Source organism: Temnothorax nylanderi, unplaced genomic scaffold, assembly GCF_030848795.1.
Source record: "Temnothorax nylanderi isolate EJ_2023f unplaced genomic scaffold, tnyl_v1.0 TNYL_tig0099_pilon, whole genome shotgun sequence".
NCBI lineage: Eukaryota > Metazoa > Arthropoda > Insecta > Hymenoptera > Formicidae > Temnothorax > Temnothorax nylanderi.
Window position 1 is genome coordinate 375,004 of NW_027249161.1, and position 26,926 is coordinate 401,929.

Here is a 26,926-nt window from a genome sequence, read left to right on the forward strand (position 1 = left end):
GAGATCAATTCGCGACGATTATTGCGCATGTTGAACTGCCTTATTTATGAATATAGTCAACGAAGTTTTCGAAGTTTTTGATAAGAGATTAAGATTTATTATATAGTATTTATTTCTCTAGAGGAGGAAATTTTTTGTTTTAAAAACATAGTATTAAAAATTATCTTTTTAAACTATTAACATAAAAAAATAATATATCACTAGTTTCTAATATTAATAATGATTTATTTTTAACAATGTATTATATAGTTTTAACATTTTATGATATAATATTTTATAATATGAATGACCCAATATATCTTATATGACGTGATGACTTTTCTATCTCATTTTTCAAAGTAGTGTTAAGCGCAATAAAAACACCGCTTATTAAGCACAGCTGCAAGAAGAAACTGCGATTTTCCGCTTCTGGCCGATCGCCAGCGAGGTAATGTATACGCGTGCAGTTCCTATAGGGAAATGTCGCAAAGTACCCAAAGTTAAAGCAGCAATGTTAAAAATGTGCCGCAATTTTGCCGTCGCTCGAGACAGCCGTAATACTAAATGATACGTTCTCATTTCACGATCAATTTCGGTAATTACGTTCCCTTCAGAGTTTAAATTAAAACGAGTGCCCTGATAATTTATTTTAAGAGAATTCCGCTGATATATATTATTTCTTGAAAATTACGTTAATGAATGACTGCATCTTTTTCTTCGCTTTTATTGCTATTTCCAACTCTCGTTTTATTATTAAAAATCTAACGTTTAAACTAAGGAAAATTTGACTTAATAAATTCTCTCTCGTTTGAGAGTATCGATTGCTCCGTACAGATATGCGGCTGATATGCTATCAAATTCAACAACCGCTGATCAATATACTATCTAACGAAAGTAAAAGTGTGTACTTTATTGGCACTGTTTGCGTGCGCGACGTCCGCGTTTGTTATAAATTTACATTTATCTTTTTTGCATTTACAAATATATTAATAATTAGATATTGGATTGGATATATTATCGGATATATTAATAAATAATAATTAGATATTGGATTGATATAAAATTTAACTTTTTTTAAATTATTTCTAAAAATAGCTTTATAAAGAAATTTGACATGAATCATGCCAACCCAATTATGCCAATTAAACAACATTAATAACGCACGTAAATAGTCAATTAAATATAATTTTTATTTTTATTTTTGTGCATAAATCTAAAAATGACGATAAATGAAAAAGCTTATCGGCGTTTTTACAAGATTTATTTCAGCAAAAAGGCAAAAATAGCAAATAAAAAAATAGAATAAAGTTTGCAAATTGAAACATTTGCTCGAAAGTAGAGTGAATTGTGAAATTTAGGGCAGCCAATTATCCGTAGTCTAGTGACTAACATTAATCTCGATTTCTGTTCGCTTCACTAACCTGCCTGTAGATGCACGTGGTGGCCGAATCTGACCTCCACCTGCTGGAGAAAGATGCCGGCGGCGCCGTGCGCGCCGTGCGACAAAATTTGTACCAGTAAACCCACGAGGAGGACCACCCAGCCCCAGCCGCCTTCCGGATAGTAGTGTTGCCTCAGGGTGAGCAATTGTCTGAGATCCGCGACCAACTGGCGAGGTGCCGCGTGCGTTTGCTCCGGAGCCGCCGCCGGTGCATGATCGCTGCAAGCGACTCCGCTGTCGTGAATCGACAATCGTGGCAACGACCGACTGCGACGAAGCGTCGTCGTCGCGGCGGCGATCGGCGCCGCCAGCCTCGTCGAATCGGTTGCCCGATTGACGGCGATCTTGGCCGCGTTTCGACTCGCCGCCGCCCGCGCCGTCTCGCGACTCAAATAATTCGAAAACTTCCACAAACGAGAGTATCGACCGTAAGAGAAGTGCGACTCCCCGCAGTTTTCGCATTTTCTCGCGCCGCTACTTTTCCCGTCGTCGGCGCAGAGGATGGCGATATCCGTTTCTCGATCCCGCGATTTTTCTCGATCGCGAACAGCGTTCCTCGCGGACGCGGATTGTCGCGTTTTTCCGGAGACGCGATTGTCTTTGGCGGAGGAGTGAACGACCTTGCGAGACGCTTCACCTCGTAGAGCTTCTCGAAATGCGCCTGTGCTCGACGTGGCGGCGGATACAATGACATTGTCCCCGTGAGGATACTCGCGACTCCGCGGCGAACTGATTTCCATCCCGTCTTCGTCGCAGTCATTTTTACGGTTCTCGATATCCCTGACGCGCTCGCATTTGCTCGATCCGATCGTTTTATCGTTACTCTGGGAACAGTATGCTGATTCGGATGGATTGTTTATGCAATTGTTCGTCGATGCAGTCGCGCTTTTGATTTTACGAGCAACATGCGTCTGTCTCTCGTCGTACTCATTATCGAAGATAGTTTCGCTCGTTCGATTACATTTATTAAATATTTGGCGAGTTTCCTTTATTTCGTTATTTAGCGAGTTCGTGCATGTATCTTCAAGCTTATTTTTCGAATCACTAAACTTCTCATTATTTTCCTTGCACGTAATTAATTTACGATCGCTGACGATGTTACTAGCATCGTTATTCATCTTATCGCCATTTGTGTCCTCGTTAATGTCCAATTTGTCGGCAATATGAATTTCATCTTCGGATTCCTCTTCTTGCTTCGACCATTCTTTATTATTTTGTGTATAATGATTTCCACTAATGCCATTGCCATTACTTGAATTCGTCGATGAATGATCGCGAAATTTTGACCGGCCGAGAGGCTCTTCGATACATTTGGCGCGATGATTATCATCATTCCAATTATTCCAAGATTTGACGACTACGCGAGCCTCGCTCGATGATCTCGATAACACTGCAGCTGTCGCAGACGTTAGTTGGTATTCTCCAACTTCAGAATCTACGCGAGAGGCTGCCATTATCCGGATTTCCCTTTCTCTGACTTCATGGTGTCACATGGCTTCTTGTCTTCATGATCGTTCTCATTATTTTCGTCGCCGTCCTCGTCGTCGTTGGCGCTTCCTTTCTTCCGTCTCTTTCATCCTTTTCATGGTTAGATACCCGAGGCTCGAAAGACATTTGTCTCGGAGTTGGAATTTTGCGATCGAAACGAAAGACTGAACCGCAATAAGATTTTCGATGCATTATTATTGTCGTGACACAAATCAATAATTCAAACTCTATTAATGTATTTTATAGTGTTATTCAACACAGACATGATCCATTTTGATAAATAAATTTTGATAAATAATACTTAAATAAAAATTTATTAATTAATATTATATAAAATATATAGCTTCAAAAAAATTATTCTTTCAAATATGAGTTGTAGAAAAAATTTGCTAATTTTTTTCTATCGACAAAAGATTGTATTGCAGATTAATATATACAAAGCAGATAAAAATCGATCGAATTTCAAAATAAATTTTTTGTTAATGAACAAATTAACTAAGCTAACGAAACTAACGCCACCACGTGCATGGATTGTGAGTTCTTGCAACTGAAACCGACGAAAGTTTCACAAATACAGTCATTAGTTCTCACGCCTGGCGGTGATTGTCATTTAATTGAAAAACTCCGTAGAACTTGGAGAATAGTTTCCGAAGATAAAATAAACTTTCGAGACGAGGGATGCGCCAAAATCGCTATAACGAACCGCTATTGCGCCGGTCGCGAAACTTTCGCGAAAGTCATAGCCAATCTCGAAGGTGGAAATGGAAAATGTGCTCTCGGAGTGCGTCCGCGTAACAATCCTTGATTATGCAGAACCAAGCGAGTCCCTTCCTTGCGGGACACGGTAGCGGGATTTTGTGTAACACGACGACCGAGCGCGACACGCTCAGCGCGCGAACTGAGCGTTCAACTCGGCGCGCGAGGGCCGTCTCTCTGCGGCTGCGGCTGCTGCGGCCGGGCCGGCGGCGCGTCTCTCCGCTTCAGGAGTGGAGTGGAGCCATCGCGATCCGCGGTCGTCGTTCCTTCTTTCTCCGCCTCTGCCCTTGCGTGTGTACCACCACGGATCTGTTCCACGCTACTCCACTTTCCCCCCACCGTGGGCGAACGCGTGATGCTCATCAGCGGCCGTAGATATGTCCTGCCAATGGTTTTTTCTAGTTCTTGCGAACGCAAACAGTTGTAACTCCTCTATGGACTAACTCTTCTCGGTGGCGGATCGGTATCTTTCCTGTCTTTCTCTTATCTTTTTCGATTCGCCTCTTGCGTCGATTGATTCCGCCATTCAGAATGTAGGTGCTCTTGTTTGCTTCTTATATTGATCAATGTAACTGTTACGCACCGAACTTGCCGAAACGATCTTGAGTATTTATCTTGGACCGTAATAAATGGTACTATCTGTGTATCTATGCATGTTTCCATGAGATTGACTAATATTGCGGCAGTAATCCGCTAGAATGCTTTCCCTCCATTTCTTTGAGGATAACTCTTAACTCTATAAGTGCATGTACAGTGATCTTTATTGATAGATATCTTATGATTGATTGATCATATCAATTGTAGTATGAAGATTATATGAATGCAAATTATTAAATCCTGCCTAATATATTAGTACAATAAAATAAGATTGTTTTATGATTAAAATTATTGTTTTCTTGTTTAAAGAAATATATTAGTACTTAGATATATTTGATTCTATCAATTTGATATGGTTTTTACTATACTAATAATAAGATTATTAAGTAGATTTGTGTTTATTCTTTACGTGACCTAATTAGACCTAACTAGATGTGCATTATATCGTCGATATAATCTCTTCGCAAAGTTGAACAGGAAGTGTACAACTTGGGATGAAACTTCAAGCTCATGAAATTTTAATCCCACTTAAAATTTTTCGTTTGATCGCTAAATGATGAATGGGCGAATACTTTCGCCACTCGGTAATTCACTACGCGGAACAAATCGCGCAAAGAAACTCTACTTTGTCTTCCTTTGCCGCCGGTCGACGTTGGGGCGATTCGTGACCATTGTGCACGGATAAATAATTAGCCGGTCAAATTATGCTCGTCCTCCATATAAGCTGAACGTGCGAAAGGCAAAGCTGTGTACAATGTATTACGCAACACGTCTGCGTGCATAATTTACTCCTTTCTCCAATAGGCTCACGATGTCGGTGCGAAAGCTTTCTTGAACGAGCCCTGGCAAACGAACTTTCGGAAGTATCTCATAATCCAGTCTTAATCCTTCCCGACTTTGGTTCAACAATCCGGTTATACAATCAAGCCCCGCTCTCGTTCGTACATCAACGTTTTAGGCAGTCATTTTGTTACGCGAGAAATAAAAATCGAAATTGTCGTGATAATCTTAACCTTTCTATTTTTTCGGCGGAAGATCCCTTGGCGAATCTTGCACAGCTCTTTTGACGATCTCTCCCCCGTAAATCCCTGCCTGTTTCATTCCTCTCTTTTTGTGGACATTATTCTCTCGTTGCCCGGAATATATGAATTGAGGAAGCGCGCAGCTGCCATTGTAGTTAATATATCTACGGATTAAGCGGATATTTTATTAGGCCGAGATCGATAAATATCCACAGAAAGTAGATTATGGAAGCTTCATTTTATCTTCGAAAAAAGGCTTTTACGAGATTTTTCATCGTTGATTTATTCGTTATTTTATTGTCGTGAAAACATTCTACGTATTTTTTTGCAGTACAGTTTTTATCTTTTAATTTATAACACATATGGATGTGCAGATATATATGAAATATTTTTTATATTTTCTCTCAACACAAAGTTCACAAAATTGTACTTAAATTAAAATGTAGCCATTTAAAACGAGTCCAAGTAATTTTTTATGCTTGTAAGAAAATTAGAGAGACGTGATAATCATGAGAATTATTGTTGAACGCGATCTACTTAAGATAAACTTATCCGAGAGTGACTCGTAGTTTGTAAGGGGTTAAGGGTTACATCGCTAAAGACTTTGGTCTGCTTTAACCAAATGCTCGTGTCATGCTCGTATTATTCGTCTGCCATTTCGTTAGGACGTCGTCAACGCTTTTTCCGCGTGTCATGTTTCAACTCGTTATTACATATCGATTCGATATGGCTCTTTATAGAAGATACGAGCTGGCAGGGAGTAGTGTCCTCCAGACAGACAAAGCAAAAACGTCGAGGAGCTATTACACGGTCAGAACGTCATGTCTGACATAATGGAGTTTAAGAGGCGAGACTTACGAATGACTTACTGAAGCACTCAAATTGCGGTGTAGGTAGTATCTAGACTTTCATCCTTATAGTAATATAATTGTCTTTCGATTTAACTCTTAAGATTATTATTTAATCTGCACAATGGCGCATGTCTTAATTTGTATTTTATATGTGTTTATTATATGAATTGAACTTGTCCTAAAGATAGACATGTCTAATTTATAATAACACTATTGATTAAAGAAGATTGATTACAAAAATGTTTTAATTAACATGCATAATACATAATAAGTATACTTATAAAATAAAATGTTATTATATATATTGCTAAAAAATGCAGTATTAATAAAATTGTAAATTTGCATTATGTAATATATTACATTAATATTTAATTTGTACATTTTACATATTGCTTTGTTTGCTGTACAAAAAAAGATGAATAGTAGTTTTATTAAAAGTATAGTTACTATATATACATATATAGTTATGCAAATGGAAACTTGAATAAGATTAATGCGTTTATAAATTGCTTTATCATGATATTTCTTGATAAGCCTCTTTGTCAGACGTTTTTCCCTAAATTATTTTACACTTACTCATCGCGATTCATCGTCGACACTTGCGAAGTTACATGCAAGACATCCGTTTCTTGCTACGATTGTTTCTTGTTTGATGTCTTGGAAGCGATGTCACGTTGAATATTCCGCATTTCTTGCGTATTGTTACTTTGAAAACAACTATAAAGTTATAGAATTTACATTTTAATTACGATTTTCGGATTACAAAATATTTTATTTTCTTTTATTTTTATCTATACTAATATATTACATAATAATACGTATATATTATGGTTAGTTTTGTGATCACAACAAAATGGATCACTTCAAAAATATTAAAATCTATGTTTATTCCATAAAACTTTACTGATTGAACTTGATTATTTAATTAACATAAATTATAGTTTGAAGAAGTTTTTTACTTCGGAGAATATTTGTGTTTAGACGAGTTAGTTTTGCTTTAGCTGCCAATCGGTCTATACCTTTGCGAATACTAATTGTAAGTTGTTGTGCTCGCATTAAACAATCTTACTTACGTTATTTCGCTGAACAATTCAAGAAAAATGTGTTAATTAATTAATAATTATTTATATATATAATTAATATATAAATAAGTATAATTAATAATTGTAAAAATAATACACATGATAGAATAAAAAATGAGATTCTGAAGATATAGGATTTGTATTTTATCATGTGTATTGTATTTATAATTATTAATTTTATATCTACAATTCTTAGGGAAAGAGTTTATAACCCTGTAAATTGCATCGAAATTCTGAAAGTGGAGTGCTAATTTTACAGAGATTCAATTTTTTCTTTTCTCCAATTTCATAGTATGTCCAATCTTCAGAAATTAAAGAAAATTATCGATCGGAAATATATGAGAAATTCTTTTCCCTTCTCGGTGATCCAACAGCAAAAACTGCTCTCGGAAAGCCTTCCAGATTATTGTTAGAGAACGGAGAGCATAAGTTTGTCGCGGATTCTTGCATTGGAGTCATTTCGTTGCTTTTTGTATCCGAACGACTCCCGGCACGATCGTCGCAAGGAACATCGAGATAATTGAATTGGATATTTCTGTTCTTTATTTCTGTAGTTTCCAGCACTAAGTGGTATAAATCAGGGTGTTAATCGATGTACGTGTTTTTGTTACATATATCTTAATCTATTTATTGTTATTTAATAACATTTTGTTATCCAAAACTATTATACTTCCAAAATATTTAATTATATGAAAATGTCAACCATATTCTCTTAAAAAAAGATTTATAGGAATTAATGAAATAAATTATTTTTATTACATCTTTTATTACTATTATTCTATACATATATTCTGAACAACAATAAGTATATTCGAGATATAAGAAATTAGATTTACAATACGATAGAAATCGAAGATTAGTGCTTGAGTTTGATTCGCTGAAAGATTTTTTTACAAACTGCGATTTTTAGGATATTAGTAATATGCTGAACCATATAATTGACAATATTTTGTTAATATTTTGCCAAGTTTTGTTAATATTTTTTCAATCGAAAGTGTTCAGAACTTTTTAACATTTTTTATTTGAGTTAAATATTGAAGTGGTCCAATAAATTTTAATTAAAGTATAAAATTGTAGTCAATATATCATGAAACTAAGAATTAGTCTTTTAAAAATTAATTTTATCTTATTCCGCGATACAATTAAACGTACTTTCTTTCGGTCACATTTCGTTAAGCTTTGATTCTCTTCTGTTTTATCATGCACGTCACGTCTACTGTAAACGTCTACTAAAAACTCTCTCATTTCCATTCGCATTTCACTTATAATTCTTATAAAATGGTCCAATGGTTTCACTAAATGATTTCAAATAGTTTAAAATTACTAGGAATGTTTTCATAATTTTTTTATATGCAAAATTGATGTAAATGCTAAAGAATAAATCCTTAAATTTCTAATATTTTATGTTAAATATGGTTTGCAGACGCAACAAGTTGCAGTCGGTTAACATCGTCTTCAGACAAATTGCGTACGAAGTATGGCCATGGACTTAGAGCAACGTAACTTTTGTGAGTGATGTCAATTCTATCGCTTATTTTTCATATCTATCGCGTAAAAAGAGAGTTGGATATAACTGGAATAAACAATTCCGATTGGAATCCATTCCGAAAAGTTCCATAATTCACGCTCGCGAATAAAGAAACAAGCGAACAAAGAGCTGACCGCGCGAAAGCTCGCGTTACTCTTCTTTATTTTGAATTACTCCCGGAATTACTTTATTACTTTAAAATCGTTTCTTACTCAGATCGAAATATTATTGAGAGAAGAATTATTGTTTCAGGCAGTGTGCTGATACGGGTCTACGATACAACGCGGAGAGTATGCGATAATAGCCTATTCATCGAAATACAAGAAACGGAATTCATATTCGGCGTACGTTAATTCTGTACCGCTAGGTATATTAAACGTTATCGTCAGGTAAATAATTAAATATTGCCGGCGCGGCGCGGGCGGCGGCGAGACCGTTGGCGCGCGGGTGGCGCGGGTGCTCGACTTTGTTTTTTGTTTTCGCGTACGCCGCGCGACGCAGTGTTTACAAAAACGGTCGCCGCGTTATCATTCACGTTTCGCTACTCGGAGCGACAGGTAGCCGAGCGAGCGACTTCGTGCGTAGCGCTGTTACATCGCGAGATGTGCCGCGATAAGTATTACGATGAAATCGCAGGTATCAGAGAGATACGGGATTCTCTGTTAACCGTCGCTGTCGGATCATCCTGATCGCGCGACCGCCTAATTTTCGTCGTTCGCGACGATTCACGAACGTCGCCGAAGCGCTGGTCATTCGCGACGATTCACGAACATGGCCGAAGCGCTGGTCGTTGCGCGGCACGCGCCTCGCGTAGCTTACAGGAAAACGGGAATCGGAGTGAGGTGAATACAGAATTAAAATGTACGCCGAATATAAGTTTCTTATATTCGATGGACTATTATCGCATACAGGAGAAGACGATCGGAGCATGCTGGACTAATGTTTCGTCGCGATTTATTTAAACGGACGCCCGGACGACGCGACGTGACTCGAGCGTATATTTTCGAACGGGTCGCTAGTTTCAATTCGGCCAGTGACTCGACTCGCGTTGTATCCGCGCGGCGTCGGTATGAAGTTGGCTGCGTACAGCGGGGAAAGCAGCTCGGTCAGCTCGGTGTGGAAGTGCGCCGTAGTACGTCGTCGATCGTTTCATCTCGGGAGTGTCTAATAAAGTGTCGCGATCGTATTATGACAGTTACTTCGCTCTCGATCGCGAAATATCGGACAGTGGTTCTGTGAGTAGCCTGTGCAACGGGAGGCGAGGAGGAGGAGAAGGCGGCCTGATAACCCCCGTCCTGAGAGGAGGAGGAGGAGGAGGCAGAGGCATCGGGCTCCGGCGGAGCAACCTTGGGGTGAGTATCATTTCTTATCTTAAAATTAATAATTCTTTTCCATTTATTCGGGCTGTTTTATCTCGATAAGCTAGAAATGATTAGAGAAAGAGAAACCTAACCATCTAAAATTTTATAAAAGTTTATTCTCTCGCAAAGATTTTTCCAGAAAATATATAATTATGTTAGTAAATCTAATTAGTAATCTAATTGAAAGGCGAATTAGACGCGTGTAAAAATTATTTTTTGAAACGTTGATTATTTTCAGCGTCTCTTTAATTTGAATCTTTCATTTTTGTGTTACAGAATCATCGTAGCTACGTGGCTGATAACTCCGTCCGTTGCGCATCGGTCGGTGAGTGACGAATTTTTTATAATGGGGTAATGAATCGGTGAATATTAAGTGTATATATTTATGTATTATTCTCATCTAATAATGCAGATACTTGTGACTTGTCACAGATCCATTGCCCTAAAATGGATAGACTAAATCAGACTAGGCTGAATATAATCAATCCTATAGAGCTCTATCAGCATTTATTGATTTATTGTGCTTATAGCAGAATGCTCTCGCGTAATATATATAACACGCTGAGTTTATCCTAATCTTTTATAGTCTATCCATCTAGTAACTTGGCTTTATATCAGTAAATAAAACAACAAAATGACGTGAGATTCAGTGAATATTTTGTCGCGGGACAGAATCATTTTTTAATGTAGAAATATATCAAAATTGATAGTTCTTATATCAGTTTTATTAAAATGCATAATATAATCTATTTCATATGTCGTGTTAAACAGAATTTAAATAACATTTTGTAATTAAATAACGAGTTGTTTATATAAGTATATATGATATATGTATGTGAAAATTTAGAAAGACACAAATGTCACATGCGCAAGAATATGATAAATTTATTATATTGATTACGATACTTATCGCGTGAATATATCGCTTAGGAAATCATCGTCCCTCTTGGATCTCACGTCATTAATTTTGAATATCTCACTTGATATTTGAAGTGAGATTAAATAATGTTCGCGGTTCGGTTCGCGGTTCGCGACTCGGATTGTAGTAAAAATTGTTTGCCTATTCATTGATTTATTGACCGATTCATCGAGTAATATTTAAATTTTGGTTTGTTTCGTGTTTCTGCACTACAGTATTCAAATTCAGATATTCGTGATTGAGATATAATCTCGATGATTTTGATTAGAGAGAACGCGGTTAATATATATAAAATTCTTGCGCAGTTTTTGATGATATAATTTTTTTTTGCTTTCTACCATTTCGATATATTTCTTGGTCGAAAAAGTTAATTACGCGTATCGCTGAGAACTTAAAATTAAGTTAAATTTAAAAATTAATACTTTATTAGCGAACGTGATTATTTATTTTTTTATATGATTAACGCGCTCGTATTAATGATCGTTACGATTCGTAATCGATCATTGTAATCGCCTGCCGACGCTGTTAATCAGCCGGCATCGAAAGAGGAGTTTGTCTTCTTCTCTCATGCTCTGGCTGATATACAGCCAGAATGGACAGTCAGAAACAACGCAATAGGTAGGTCTAATTTGGAAAAAAAAAGGAATTACGCTATTACGCATCATGTAAGATAAGGTCTACCATATTGACCAAAATAAAATGTGGTATAAGGTAGGTGCATACTTGTGAGACACAGTATGCAATTATGTGATATAACATACGACTGAAAGCTAATTAACTTGCTTGCATTAAATTGCGAGCGCCCATGTCTTCTAAATTATTGTCCATTTCCCATATTTTGCATAAGTACGATTAGGTCGATTCCATTGGATTTAACCGCCACACAATAGGACACGATACGCATTTTATTCACGGTTTTACTTCACATTTGTGTAGTAAGAATACGAGTAGGTATATACGAATACGCGAATAGGTATAGGCATAAATGAATAAAAATACGGGTAGGCAGGAAAATATACGAATAGAAATACGGGTAGGTAAGAACAAAACATAATAACTTAATATTTTGAAAATTATAATGCTGAAAATTGAATGACATTTAATAAAAAATAAAATTTCCGCGATCGCGAAGTTAAACTTTATTTTTTTAAATTGGATATAATAAAATTACTTTTAATAAATTACATAATATGTAGCTGGTACATCATAAATCCATATCTGATAACTGAAAAAAGGGGGGATTAAAAATTGAATAAAATTTAAAATTAATTTTAAAAATAATTTGCGAAGACTAAAAATTTTAAATTAATTAATTTTAAATTTTTAGCTTCCGCAGAATTTTTTTTTGTAAAATTGTATACAGTTATAAACTATACTATGTAATATTAAATATGTAATGCAATTAAATATGTAATACTAGATCCGGATAAATACTTATACTTTTGTACAATGATTATCGAGAATTATCTATATTTTAATATAAATATTTTTTAAATATTTTACATTTATTTTTCTTCAAAAGCGCAGATTACTTCTCTTATCTCTAACGTAGGTGCATGTGCGTAATCGGCGAGGCTGAACCGGATCTACCTTAATAACCCTACCGTTTCGTTCATTGAATTTGAACGTCAAAATTTTATTGTATTTTACAGGTTGCCGTTTTACAGGTTTTACATTTAATTTCGCAAGACGGAGCCTACGCCTCCGTTCGTCCATAGCTATTGGTTGCCATGCTTCAGACACCGTGTGTGCCGACCGGAGAGACCGATTGTCCAACATGCCAAAAATCATGTTGGATATTTCACGAGGCAGCTTTTTAATGATATCCAATTTCTTTTCAAATACAACAAAATATGACAAAATTCTCCTAAAGGCTTCCATTGCTCCTGATCTGTGACCTGTAGCCTTCGAAAATCTAAAGGATAATGATAGCTCCGCACTCGATCCCGCTATTTATACTTCTTTTCTTATTCCTTATTGGTCGAGAGAAATGTCAAATCAAATTACGTGACGTGGCTACCCCGAAAATGGCGCGTTCTAATTGGCTGCCCTCCCCCCACCCCACCCCCACCTCCCACCCCCCCCGGCCATGACGGAGAAATCATTTTCTCTCCGGCACTCGTACCGATCATACATCACGAGCAATGGAAGCCTTTAGGAAAATTGTTGGGTATTTTGATATAGATATTCATACAAAAGAGATTCGATATCATCAAATAGCTGCCTTTTGAAATATTTTGAAATATCCAGCATGATTTTTGACATGTTCGATGTGACCGATCTCTGCGGTCGGTTTCGAAGATTTCTGAAAGATGGAAAACGATATGTAGTATACTATTTCTAGATTTATATATGCATGCTTCCACCAAGTGTCTCACATTTCGACATAGAATGTCCGTGCTTAAAATGATCATGATCAAAGACAAATCTCCGTTAATTAAAGTCGGCGATACAAATATTTTAAGCACGGACATTCAGTACTCCGATCGTTCGGAACATTTCTCACCATTGAGCAGGACGATGTGAAAGCCATGGTAAATTATTAATTTTGATTAGAACCTCCTCATTCTATTACTCGTTTCCGAGCGTGGTGACTTCTCTTCATATACATGTGTTACGCACGTAGATTATACACATTGTATATGGGACCTACAGTTTAATGCCGATTCCGAACGGCTATATTTTTTAGAGAAGTTCTCTTGGCAAGACATACTCTCGGTGGTTTGCCATTGCCTTCCGAGAGGAGAACGATATAATTTTTCTAACTTCTACCGGGAATAGAACCCGGGACCTTCGGCTCAATAGACCAGTGCGCTGTCTACTAGGCCACGCTCGTCCTCGGAAAACGATATATATATGGATAAACTAAGACGCAGGCTTTGGGTTAAGAAACCAAACGTAATACAACCTGTAAAATACACTAGAATTTTGACGTTCAAAATAAATAAAACGGCAGGACTATTAAGGTAGACCTAGATCGTCCTCGCCGATTACGCACATAGGCTACCTCAAAGATAAGAGAGGCAAAGTATCAGAAGCATACGGGCGAAGTAATATTCGCTTTTGAATATTGTGATAAAAAGTAATTGTAAACACACACACAGAGAGCTTATATTTGCGATATAATTAAATGTTTTGAATGTCGCATACCTGTACGGTAGTCCCTGGTCTAACATATGTTCTTTTAATGTGTTCATGGATGGTTAATAATGTTAATGAATATTTTAAGAATAAAAGACTTGTTGAGATAGACTTTCACTTATAAAATAAGAATCAATTAATTAAAATGAATTAACATTTATATATTTACACATAACATATTATAGCATTTCTCTTTCCCTTTCTCTCTCCCTCTTTGTTGCTTTATTTCTTTTTCCTATTTTTTACATTGCAACATTGAATGTGAGCACAAATGTTCTTACTATCAGGTTAATAAGTTATAATGTTATAACGCCGAGCAGAAGTTTCAATATTCAGTACAAATCGAAAACTAATTTTGTTAATACTTTCGATAGAGCAAGATTTCGAGATTTCAGGATTAATATTGTACAAAATTACCTTTTTAGAAAGTTAAAAAAAAACGCTAAATACGCGTGCAATGTTTTATTAAACAACTCAATATTTATTTAAACCTCCGAACTTATTAAATCCGACTTATCTCATAGAATCTTACATAATTGTAAATCTTATTATTAAATCGGACTATTAAATCTAGTCGAAGCACAAATGTATTAATCAGATATTTATCGTAAAACGAACGAAACAATTAGTTTACGCCAGTACACAAAAACTGTGCAAAGTGGATATTATCCTAATTTCAAATATATAACGTGTACTTCTTGCTTCTGTGATGCTAAAGTTAATTGAGATCTCTCGCGTGAATATGATTGCCAGTGTAAACGGAAAGTTTAAAAATGTTAAAACAATAAAACGACGAAATTAATCAAATTAGAAGATAAACCGCAATAAAAAATTAGTACTGACCAAGACAAGGCAATGAACAAATCGATTGGCGACACTACTTCCCGAAAAAAGCATAAAATTTAAAATGACAGTGTAACGCAAATTACTTGTTCTTTGAAAGAATAAATATAATTCTACATTTTGCGCTGTTTCCGAAAGCGCGTCTATACTTAATATACGAACTAAACGATCTATTAATAAAATGCATACGAATGGTTGCCTTAAATGCTTTATGAACCTTAAATACAAGTAGATTAAAAATAGAAAAATGACTGCATTTTCCTCGCGTTCAGGGATAACTGATCCAACGATTTGACAGCACCAAAAGCCCTCCATCAAGTAGTACGCTGGTTAGTATCCGACACAAAGAATAATCTTCGTGGTGAAAAGCGAGCTCAACGCGCTTTGATTCTACATCGAGTTTCGCAAGATTCATACGCAAAGAAAAGTTAAACAGTCCATCAAACGCCAGCGGTTCCGCTATAGATAGGAATAAATCCCGAATCTTCCAGACCATTTTCAGTAGTAAGGATTTTGACGTGTCAATGACAATTATCATTTTTATCACAAATTCGCAACAAAACAAAAATTCGCACGCAGAAAAATATGTTTTCCTATTATTAAAAATCATCTCCTTTTATTAAAAATGCATAGATAGAATTATTCTTATGGAATTGCGGTTACGAAGGAATATATTTAATAATAATAAAATACATGCATTATTGTAGATTATTATATGTGTACGGGTACAAATGTTTCTCGGGTACCAACTGTTCGATATGAGTCGAACACGATAACAGCGGGATTTTAAAAAATTATTTTATACTAAAAAATCTATATCAAGATAAAATTGAACAATTTCCTTTTTTTCTGTAGCGTTCAAAAATTTTAATTGTTGATATTCCACTGACATGGGGGTATTCGACTTATCTCAAATTTTTTGTAACCGCACATTTCTAATTACAATGATGTATTTACAGTAAGATTCTTAAAACAAAAAAGTAGAAATCTTTTTCGTGAAATTATCTAAGTCGATAAAAATCAAAATTTGTTAAATACGATCGCGTTGTATGTGCATGTATTTTACTACAGAAGAAACTGTTATTACTAATTATAATATCATAGAACGGCGGGATGTCCAGGATGTACCTAAAAATAATTCCTTGAAACAGATTAAAAGTTAGAAAATTGAATATATACATTCGTAACCATAGTTTTGTTAAAGTAATAACCAAAAAATTACCAGACAAATTACTCATACCAAACTTGAATTTATTTACTTGATAATTTAAATTTATACAAATAATCAACATTATATCCATGTATCTACGTGTAGCCATTTTGTTCTAATACTAACAATAAGTCTTGTTATAATTAAGACAGCATTAATATTAATATTATTATTATTGTATAATAGGAGAACATTTAGCAAAAGAAAGAAAGGAGAAAATCTTTTCTCAAAATATATCATTAAATTAATTTCACGATCCAACTTTAAAACATATACTAGTCGTCGTTGACTCATTGCCAAAATCGACAAAATCATTACTTCCGAGAGCTGCCGAGAAAATCTAGGATTAATTCCGACCCTGTAACAAGAACTCCCAACTTTCAACAGAGCACTGAACTAGACTTCGCGAATGGATCTCACGGAAACCGACGAGGAATAACTCTCCGCGACGAAGATCATTTCGACTTCCCACCAGTACGAACCATGGATTTCTCTGGCGCCCACCTGACGCGAGGGACAGCGATAAACCCCCATCGCTGAGACAGCGATCTCACCCAAGGACGAAAAAAAGAACGTAACGTTTGCAATTGCCATTAATAAATATTTAAATATTCCTTAACAAATATTTCTAAATGTCATTTAGAATTATTTTATTTTTCGTTAAGGAATATTTAGCTATAGTCGCAAAAACCACAGAAATGTTTGACAAAAAACGAGATACAGTTATTCTGCGGATTCTTATTGCTGAAACCGACGATGAATATAAAACTCGAATTTTGCAATAATTTTATTAATGTATTAAAAATTGATCATTAAAATATACTCACGATTCCGTGTAAAAAATGCGAATGTCAAACTTCGCGAGCAAGAAGTTAATAGTTAATACTTGATTGACTGTTAGCCAAAGCTCAAGTCTTTACCACCTTATTTAATAAATGTTGATTATTTAATAAATTAATTAAATACTATGAAAAATGGACGATAATTCTAAACACCAAATCTTAAATTTTAAATTATCCTAAATTATTAATAACCTTTAGGTACTCAAAATAAAAATCACAATTTTGAAATTATAGCACAAACAATAAGAATTTCAAAATTAAATATTTATTAAAGACGTTAATTTAATAAACTTCTATTGTTATCATAGACTTTTCGTCAATTTCACATAATCTACATCATTAACACGATAATTTGGCTTAGACAAGATAAATGCTAGTATCGATGCTGGATATTTCAAAATATTTCAAAAGGCAGCTATTTGATGATATCGAATCTCTTTTGTATGAATATCTATATCAAAATACCCAACAATTTTCCTAAAGGCTTCCATTGCTCGTGATGTATGATCGGTACGAGTGCCGGAGAGAAAATGATTTCTCCGTCATGGCGGGGGGGGGGGGGGGGGGGGGGGGGGGGGGGGGGCAGCCAATTAGAACGCGCCATTTTCGGGGTAGCCACGTGACGTCATTTGATTTGACATTTCTCTCGACCAATAAGGAATAAGGAAAGAAGTATAAATAGCGGGATCGAGTGCGGAGCTATCATTATCCTTTAGATTTTCGAAGGCTACAGGTCACAGATCAGGAGCAATGGAAGCCTTTAGGAGAATTTTGTCATATTTTGATGTATTTGAAAAGAAATTGGATATCATTAAACAGCTGCCTCGTGAAATATCCAACATGATTTTTGGCATGTTGGGCAATCGGTCTCTCCGGTCGGCACACACGGTGTCTGAAGCATGGCAACCAATAGCTATGGACGAACGGAGGCGTAGGCTCCGTCTTGCGAAATTAAATGTAAAACCTGTAAAACGGCAACCTGTAAAATACAATAAAATTTTGACGTTCAAATTCAATGAACGAAACGGTAGGGTTATTAAGGTAGATCCGGTTCAGCCTCGCCGATCACGCACATGCACCTACTTTAGAGATAAGAGATGTAATCTGCGCTTTTGAAGAAAAATAAATGTAAATAAAAAATAAATGTAAATAGCATATGATAGCTTTTGAATAAAAGTAAATGTAAATAAAAAATAAAAAAATAAAAAAAAATAAAAAAGAAAATAAAAAAATAAAAAAAATAAAAAATAAATGGGTTATGTGAAATATGTGAAATAACTTTGTGATATTATATTCTAATAATGATAAGAAATATTTCCTTACTATTACCGTACATAAAAAAAATAGTATCTTAGCTTGGCAATAAAATACGTACGTTTTAAAGTTAACATATCCGCGATAGTGAAGTATTCAATTTTATTGGAAGAAATAATATGTCAGAGATATGTAATTAATAATAATACATTAATTATATTTGTAACTGTATATTATAGCGAGTTCACGAGCTTGTTAAGAAACACTGTAAAAATTTATTACTTATTATACTAAAAAATTGTTTTTTATTATGCACTTATTGTATCATACAGTCAACTTACAAAATTTACGCCATTAGATCCGACAATGAGATAAACCATAAATTGTTTTTTTTTTCAATTTAAGGAATCTATCTTTTAAAAAAGTGAAAGAAGTATACAATAGATAAGAGCGTTGAAAGCATTATTTGCTCATCTGCCAGGCATATATAGATCGATAGAGAATATTACGTTTCGTTGTAGTAAAGTAGCAAGTTCAGACAACTCTAATATGTATCTTTCATAAGTTTGATAATTTCACGGCAACTTTCATCGCGCGAGAATCTCGTTTCTCAGATGCTGCGACGCGTGCTTGGTGAACAAGGAATATAAGGCAGTAAAGATAGGGATAAATTATTAGCGATGGATGGAAGGACATTTATATCGAGGCTCAATACATCAAGAGATAGGTCAACATCAAACCCATAGTCTCCGAAAAATTTTAATTTTCTTTATCTTTTAATGATAACCGATTCATTAAATAATGTCATAATGAAAAATTAATCCAGTCCAGGGGATTTATTTTGTTAACAGAAATTAAATTTTTCGTAATATCTCTCTCTCTCTCTCTTTCGGCGGGAAATTGTTGGACCTGATGTGATTTCCTGCATTAATTGAATTTTGCGCATTTTTTAAATTAATAATACATTCTTGTGCGAATTTTATTGTAAAATTTTGTTGAAAAATTTCGTAATTTTGGAAGCGTAACCGGGTAATCAAATAAAAATTTTTTTATGTTCGCAATTTATATAAATAACGCACATACAAATACAAAAGCGTAAGTTTTGAAAAATTACTTTGAGAAGTTATATTAATCGCGTAAAAGAGTCACGGTGCGGTCTCGCTTCGCGTGTACTTGGCGCGAGACACTACCGTGTCTCTTGATCAACTACTTAAAATTTATTATTTATTATTTTAACAGCAATAAGTATTATAAAATAAGGAATCTCTCTTTCTTTCTCTGCCTCTTCATATCGAAGCAAAGACTATAGTGCTTTATTTTAGACATGCGCACTTTACATAATTTTTCAGTTATTTGATTTACACATAAATTCAGTATTATTATAGAGAATTTTTCTTGATTATAATAATGTTCCGTTTGCTGGCAGAGAAAATACATAATAAGAGTACGTGCACTAAGTTTTATAAAATTATTCTGTATAATTTATTATCTTTTTCTCTGAAGTAGGTTTTATATTTTATAAATCACAATAACAATTACAAATTGCGAACGTACTTGGCTGGGATATAAACACAGTTTACTATTTATATATTTAACCATTTGTAAGTAAATTTATCGGCAATCCTTATCTACGGTTTATCCTTGATTACCTGTTTTACGGTTAATTTCGTACAACTTTAGCTATGGCGCATACTAACTATAGCTTTTGGCATGCCAGTAACGAGTTTACTTCACTTTGATACTGTCTGTTAAATAAGGATTTGAGGCTGAGATAGTGGTTCGACTTTGCCCATTAAAGTACTTGAATAGGAAATCCGTGCGATGATTTGCCACAGGGGAGAGATTTAACATAAACTTTAATTTTCAATCGTTTTCTAATAAATTTGACACTTTTACGATAATTGATAGAGATGAATAGTATTATAGAATTCAGTTTTACGAGAATTGCAGTTTAGGTCATAACTCTTGGCGCTTTAACACTTTGATTGTCGAGCTGATTTTGACGTTAAACTTACTAAATCTAGTATATTGTTGTAATACTTGATTGTTTTCTAATGTCTAATATTATTTATAATTAATATTGTTATTATTTGTAATTCATATTGTTTCTTTAAAGTCTTAAATATTTAGTAAAGTTATTTTTAATTAGCTAAATAAAACCGTCATCCACAATTGGGTGAAGAAGCCTTGACGGAAATTTACGTGTCATCTAAATATGGGTGGTATGGCAATCAAGGTGTTAATTACTAAAGATAGTATTTGAAAAGGGATCTCTGTCTTAATGTCATGAGATAGTTATCTACATCGGTTCCTACTGCAATCTAAAAAGGTCAAAGAATAAGAAATAGGATTTTAAAAATACTGAAGCGTTCAATTTTTTACAATTAAACTCTAGATTTGCAATGTAAATGTATGAAAATATGAAATACCAAAATACTAAGATTCGACCATATACGTATACGATTTTGATTACTTGTGTATCAGAGTAACATTCACGCAATCGTTCGAAAATCTTGACTCACCAGCTGTATGCCACGGATGGTGATAGAATTTGACTTTAGCCGGCAATGCGACAGTGGCAGGAATAGAGAACTGCAGGCCTGGTCCCAGAATATGCACGAGAGTGCCGACGAAGGTGACCACCCAGCCCCACCCTCCCTCAGGGTAATAGCGTCGACACAACAATTGTCTCGCCTGCACCTGAGAGTTGTTTTCCGGTTGGACAGCCGCAATGTTGCTTTTGTCCACGCCGTCATTGGTTTCCGCCATATAATTCTTCTTCTTCTTCTTCGGGGACGAGTCGTTGACGGAGACCGTACAGCTTCTTTCGCCTGCCGTGTCCAGCAACGGCCAGGATCGCGCGCGGGATATCGACATCACAGACGGGAGAACGATTTCTTTCGCGGCTACGTGCCCGTATCGTTTTCGATCGTGCTGTTCGTATACATTCCTGTCGCACGCATCGGCACTGCGTGAGACCGCGCGCGTTTTATCAGAAACATGCTGCCGATCGTCTTGACAGCGGCGTACGTTTTTCCCATGCGTTTCTTCCTCACGACAACTGCACGCCAACGTTTGCTGACTTGACGACGACGCACGAAGCGCACCTGTTATACGCTTGATACCGTTTCGCGTATCTTGGGGAGTCAGGAGAAGCTACTTCCCTTTTCTCGTTGTTTTTTTTTCTACTTAATGTCTTATAGCGATTATCTCTGGTTAACAATTACTAGAAAGTGATTAGATAATGAAAGATAATAACAGTAAATATATATTTATGTTTGTAAGATATTTAATATGAAAATTTTTTGTCTTGATTGATGTATTGGAAAGAGAAACTTGACTTCCCGACTATTCTTTATCGCTATATCAACATTTTTATGATTGATTATCATAATTAATCTATTAATCATGCTATTTAAACTATTTTGTTAGTCAATTTTTGCTAATGAAGGAGTATACAGATCATGACTTTACTTCGGCGTAGATCATTAATTTCGAATGACAAGGATTGAAACATTTTTTAATATCAGTCACGATGAATTAATGTCTCGAGCTATATTTAATAACAGGATCTTCTTTAATTTTTCTTTTGTTCGCGTATCAGTTCAGTCTTGATCCGAAATGAAGAGTAATGAAACGTGTGTCGCCTCGCGGACAATGCCACTGTCAATTTCGGAAGTTTGGGAGTCAAGATTAATCGCGTACTTTTTGTTCGCGATACGTCCTGAAGCATGGCAACCAATAGCTATGGACGAACGGAGGCGTAGGCTCCGTCTTGCGAAATTAAATGTAAAACCTGTAAAACGGCAACCTGTAAAATACAATAAAATTTTGACGTTCAAATTCAATGAACGAAACGGTAGGGTTATTAAGGTAGATCCGGTTCAGCCTCGCCGATCACGCACATGCACCTACTTTAGAGATAAGAGATGTAATCTGCGCTTTTGAAGAAAAATAAATGTAAATAAAAAATAAATGTAAATAGCATATGATAGCTTTTGAATAAAAGTAAATGTAAATAAAAAATAAAATAAAAATTTAAAAAAATAAAAAAAAAATAAAAAAAATAAAAAATAAATGGGTTATGTGAAATATGTGAAATAACTTTGTGATATTATATTCTAATAATGATAAGAAATATTTCCTTACTATTACCGTACATAAAAAAAATAGTATCTTAGCTTGGCAATAAAATACGTACGTTTTAAAGTTAACATATCCGCGATAGTGAAGTATTCAATTTTATTGGAAGAAATAATATGTCAGAGATATGTAATTAATAATAATACATTAATTATATTTGTAACTGTATATTATAGCGAGTTCACGAGCTTGTTAAGAAACACTGTAAAAATTTATTACTTATTATACTAAAAAATTGTTTTTTATTATGCACTTATTGTATCATACAGTCAACTTACAAAATTTACGCCATTAGATCCGACAATGAGATAAACCATAAATTGTTTTTTTTTCAATTTAAGGAATCTATCTTTTAAAAAAAGTGAAAGAAGTATACAATAGATAAGAGCGTTGAAAGCATTATTTGCTCATCTGCCAGGCATATATAGATCGATAGAGAATATTACGTTTCGTTGTAGTAAAGTAGCAAGTTCAGACAACTCTAATATGTATCTTTCATAAGTTTGATAATTTCACGGCAACTTTCATCGCGCGAGAATCTCGTTTCTCAGATGCTGCGACGCGTGCTTGGTGAACAAGGAATATAAGGCAGTAAAGATAGGGATAAATTATTAGCGATGGATGGAAGGACATTTATATCGAGGCTCAATACATCAAGAGATAGGTCAACATCAAACCCATAGTCTCCGAAAAATTTTAATTTTCTTTATCTTTTAATGATAACCGATTCATTAAATAATGTCATAATGAAAAATTAATCCAGTCCAGGGGATTTATTTTGTTAACAGAAATTAAATTTTTCGTAATATCTCTCTCTCTCTCTCTTTCGGCGGGAAATTGTTGGACCTGATGTGATTTCCTGCATTAATTGAATTTTGCGCATTTTTTAAATTAATAATACATTCTTGTGCGAATTTTATTGTAAAATTTTGTTGAAAAATTTCGTAATTTTGGAAGCGTAACCGGGTAATCAAATAAAAATTTTTTTATGTTCGCAATTTATATAAATAACGCACATACAAATACAAAAGCGTAAGTTTTGAAAAATTACTTTGAGAAGTTATATTAATCGCGTAAAAGAGTCACGGTGCGGTCTCGCTTCGCGTGTACTTGGCGCGAGACACTACCGTGTCTCTTGATCAACTACTTAAAATTTATTATTTATTAATTTAACAGCAATAAGTATTATAAAATAAGGAATCTCTCTTTCTTTCTCTGTCTCTTCATATCGAAGCAAAGATTTAGTGCTTTATTTTAGACATGCGCACTTTACATAATTTTTCAGTTATTTGATTCACGCATAAATTCAGTATTATTATAGAGAATTTTTCTTGATTATAAAAATTTCCGTTTGCTGGCAGAGAAAATACATAATAAGAGTACGTGCACTAAGTTTTATAAAATTATTCTGTATAATTTATTATCTTTTTCTCTGAAGTAGGTTTTATATTTTATAAATCACAATAACAATCTCAAATTGCGAACGTACTTGGCTGGGATATAAACACAGTTTACTATTTATATATTTAACCATTTGTAAGTAAATTTATCGGCAATCCTTATCTACGGTTTATCCTTGATTACCTGTTTTACGGTTAATTTCGTACAACTTTAGCTATGGCGCATACTAACTATAGCTTTTGGCATGCCAGTAACGAGTTTACTTCACTTTGATACTGTCTGTTAAATAAGGATTTGAGGCTGAGATAGTGGTTCGACTTTGCCCATTAAAGTACTTGAATAGGAAATCCGTGCGATGATTTGCCACAGGGGAGAGATTTAACATAAACTTTAATTTTCAATCGTTTTCTAATAAATTTGACACTTTTACGATAATTGATAGAGATGAATAGTATTATAGAATTCAGTTTTACGAGAATTGCAGTTTAGGTCATAACTCTTGGCGCTTTAACACTTTGATTGTCGAGCTGATTTTGACGTTAAACTTACTAAATCTAGTATATTGTTGTAATACTTGATTGTTTTCTAATGTCTAATATTATTTATAATTAATATTGTTATTATTTGTAATTCATATTGTTTCTTTAAAGTCTTAAATATTTAGTAAAGTTATTTTTAATTAGCTAAATAAAACCGTCATCCACAATTGGGTGAAGAAGCCTTGACGGAAATTTACGTGTCATCTAAATATGGGTGGTATGGCAATCAAGGTGTTAATTACTAAAGATAGTATTTGAAAAGGGATCTCTGTCTTAATGTCATGAGATAGTTATCTACATCGGTTCCTACTGCAATCTAAAAAGGTCAAAGAATAAGAAATAGGATTTTAAAAATACTGAAGCGTTCAATTTTTTACAATTAAACTCTAGATTTGCAATGTAAATGTATGAAAATATGAAATACCAAAATACTAAGATTCGACCATATACGTATACGATTTTGATTACTTGTGTATCAGAGTAACATTCACGCAATCGTTCGAAAATCTTGACTCACCAGCTGTATGCCACGGATGGTGATAGAATTTGACTTTAGCCGGCAATGCGACAGTGGCAGGAATAGAGAACTGCAGGCCTGGTCCCAGAATATGCACGAGAGTGCCGACGAAGGTGACCACCCAGCCCCACCCTCCCTCAGGGTAATAGCGTCGACACAACAATTGTCTCGCCTGCACCTGAGAGTTGTTTTCCGGTTGGACAGCCGCAATGTTGCTTTTGTCCACGCCGTCATTGGTTTCCGCCATATAATTCTTCTTCTTCTTCTTCGGGGACGAGTCGTTGACGGAGACCGTACAGCTTCTTTCGCCTGCCGTGTCCAGCAACGGCCAGGATCGCGCGCGGGATATCGACATCACAGACGGGAGAACGATTTCTTTCGCGGCTACGTGCCCGTATCGTTTTCGATCGTGCTGTTCGTATACATTCCTGTCGCACGCATCGGCACTGCGTGAGACCGCGCGCGTTTTATCAGAAACATGCTGCCGATCGTCTTGACAGCGGCGTACGTTTTTCCCATGCGTTTCTTCCTCACGACAACTGCACGCCAACGTTTGCTGACTTGACGACGACGCACGAAGCGCACCTGTTATACGCTTGATACCGTTTCGCGTATCTTGGGGAGTCAGGAGAAGCTACTTCCCTTTTCTCGTTGTTTTTTTTTCTACTTAATGTCTTATAGCGATTATCTCTGGTTAACAATTACTAGAAAGTGATTAGATAATGAAAGTTTAACAGTAAATATATATTTATGTTTGTAAGATATTTAATATGAAAATTTTTTGTCTTGATTGATGTATTGGAAAGAGAAACTTGACTTCCCGACTATTCTTTATCGCTATATCAACATTTTTATGATTGATTATCATAATTAATCTATTAATCATGCTATTTAAACTATTTTGTTAGTCAATTTTTGCTAATGAAGGAGTATACAGATCATGACTTTACTTCGGCGTAGATCATTAATTTCGAATGACAAGGATTGAAACATTTTTTAATATCAGTCACGATGAATTAATGTCTCGAGCTATATTTAATAACAGGATCTTCTTTAATTTTTCTTTTGTTCGCGTATCAGTTCAGTCTTGATCCGAAATGAAGAGTAATGAAACGTGTGTCGCCTCGCGGACAATGCCACTGTCAATTTCGGAAGTTTGGGAGTCAAGATTAATCGCGTACTTTTTGTTCGCGATACGTCCGGGTGTTATGTAAAATATGACTGATGTGAGATACTTTCCCCGTGGGTTATTACGATGAATTAATTTGGCACGCACGGCGAATCAGCCTATTATAAATTACCGCGCGTTGCTCCTTTGTATCGTGCGGGATCGATCCAGTGGCGGTTTTGCTCCCCGTTAATGCGCTTAGATGAGGCCGGGCTTTCTAAACGCTCGATTTTAATAAATTCTCAGCGTGAGCTCCTCTCATTGTGCAGCACCGCGATTTATTATGTCTATAAATGCATCGCTCGATAGCCTCCGCGCGCACACGTTTCGCCGCCGTTCTCTAAAGTCTCCATCGTTTACCGAAAGAACGAATTATCATGAGTTGAACTTTTCGGCAAAAACAACGTTGTCCAATACGATTCGTTATACGCGATTTACATGAACCGTTTTCTTGTTTTCTATTTGTCATGCATGAGTTTAATGAATAGAATCATTGAATTATTGTAAATCAATATTGCATGAGATTATAAGCCTATTTACAATAAGATAATGATATAAGAAGAATCGCGTGGAGGAATACTAATTGTAAGAAATAATTAAAAGACGAATAGAGAGATGCTATAATTTGATTCTTAATTAATTTTTATTTTTATTTTTACATACTCACGTATTTTTGAAGCAACAAGTAATAAATATATTTTACATAGAATTCATGTTTTCCGATTTTCGGTCACACAATGCAGATATTTAAAGAGCTATAATGTTTAAACGAACAAACGCGTAACAATACCATTATAGCTAATTGTAAGGAATGAGTCTTGTGCCAATCATAAGAATCATTTTT

General features: G+C 35.1%; 1 protein-coding gene and 1 long non-coding RNA gene across 3 annotated transcripts in view; both read right to left on the reverse strand.

The window, feature by feature from the left end:
- LOC139775480 (uncharacterized) overlaps positions 1-26,926 on the reverse strand; it is a 78,815-nt gene that overhangs the window by 32,833 nt on the left and 19,056 nt on the right. The window contains exon 1 of one of the 2 annotated variants that reach the window (XM_071711508.1): positions 1,401-3,818. The exons of the other annotated variant lie outside the window; for it this stretch is intronic. Within the exon in view, the coding sequence (XP_071567609.1) occupies positions 1,401-2,874 (1,474 nt within the window). The 5' untranslated portion in view covers positions 2,875-3,818. Of the gene's footprint in view, positions 1-1,400; positions 3,819-26,926 lie in introns of those variants that run through there. 2 annotated transcript variants of the gene reach the window in all.
- Positions 24,648-26,595, reverse strand: LOC139775485 (uncharacterized). The gene is made up of 3 exons (XR_011718836.1): positions 26,216-26,595; positions 24,915-25,618; positions 24,648-24,713 (listed from the first exon to the last, which is right to left on the reverse strand). It is a non-coding gene; the product is annotated as an uncharacterized lncRNA (long non-coding RNA).